Genomic DNA, 1,298 nt, shown 5'->3' on the forward strand with positions numbered 1-1,298 from the left:
GTGTGTGTGTGTGTGTGTGTGTGTGTGTGTGTGTGTGTGTGTGTGTTCAACATGGCCACCACCAGTACAAACAGGTCTGCAGCTCAGTCAGTTTTGCAGCAGGGATGGTCTGCTTGTATCTTGTTATTCACAACACAAACTCTGAGTTATACACATTTTTACAAGTTTTTTCTTTTAAGCTTTAGCAGTAAGTTGAAGTCACAGGTGTCTGTCTGTTAGCAAAATATCTTGCAAACCACTGTATGAAATGAAGTGTTTGAAACACTGAATGCTGTCGGCAAAGAGAACAAAAATACTCTTTAGTCCGTTCACTTTAAAACAGTCACATTCATAAATGTACTTTCCAACTGTTTGTCTCTGAAAAATACATGTTGTTGCTTTTAGTAAACTTAATGCTACGTGTCCTGTTGTCTTCTGTCTGCACTGAAGTCCAGTTAAAGTCTTTCACAGGTCAGGCCTGCTGTAGGGCCGGTCACAAACCAAAGATGTTCTGTGTGTTTTCAGGTCAGATGCAAGAGCTGACGGTGATGGATAAAGAGAAGGAACACATGAGCAGACTGAAGGATGCTGTGGAGATGAAAGTAATGTTTCAATTCCACATATTTCACAGGAATTGTGTTAGATCCCCAGGTTCTACCAGCATTCTGATGGTTCCACAAGTTTTACAGGAATCCTTATCAAATCTCAAGTCTAATAAGAATCTTCACAGATCTTCAGGTTCTTCTGATGAGTCTTCAGACTCTGCAGGACTCTCTGTGGTTCTTCTGTTTCTAGAAGGATCTACATAGTTCCACAGTATCTTTAGTTTCTACAGAATTCAGCTTATATGTGAATTCCAATGGTTCTAATGGAATTACAGTCTTCTGCAGGGTTTCTGATGATGCTTCATTTCATTTATACCATAAACTCCCAGTCAGGCCTCTGTTCATGGTGTTTTTATTCTAATTACAAACAACTTCAGGGTTTCCTCTAGGATTTTTTTAACTGTGGTGGTGGTGTGGGGGGGGGGGGGTTCTTGACACAACTCCACTGACACAACTAAAGAACAACATTGATTTAATTATGATTTTTTCAAACTGAAAGTAAAAATAAATGTGTACTAAAACTACTAAAACATGTATATTACCATGGGATACAGAGATACTTAACTTTGGACATGTGATTAAGCAGAAGTAATAACTGCATATTGAGTCACTCTCTAAGTCACGACACACACTGAATTATCAATAACATGATAAATATCTTCAAATAACTTTCTTTAGACCTCGCAAGTGTTTCCCATTGAATATATATTCATA

The 1,298-nt window shown here is 38.1% G+C and overlaps 1 protein-coding gene across 1 annotated transcript in view; it reads left to right on the forward strand.

Annotated features, from left to right (window-relative positions):
• Positions 1-1,298, forward strand: part of LOC106536103 (kinesin heavy chain isoform 5C) — a gene marked incomplete at its 5' end in the record, with an annotated part of 11,044 nt that overhangs the window by 1,233 nt on the left and 8,513 nt on the right. Inside the window, 1 exon segment of the mRNA XM_014033289.1 lies at positions 505-581. Within this exon segment, the coding sequence (XP_013888743.1) occupies positions 505-581 (77 nt within the window).

This window comes from Austrofundulus limnaeus, unplaced genomic scaffold (genome assembly GCF_001266775.1).
Source record: "Austrofundulus limnaeus strain Quisiro unplaced genomic scaffold, Austrofundulus_limnaeus-1.0 Scaffold1687, whole genome shotgun sequence".
NCBI lineage: Eukaryota > Metazoa > Chordata > Actinopteri > Cyprinodontiformes > Rivulidae > Austrofundulus > Austrofundulus limnaeus.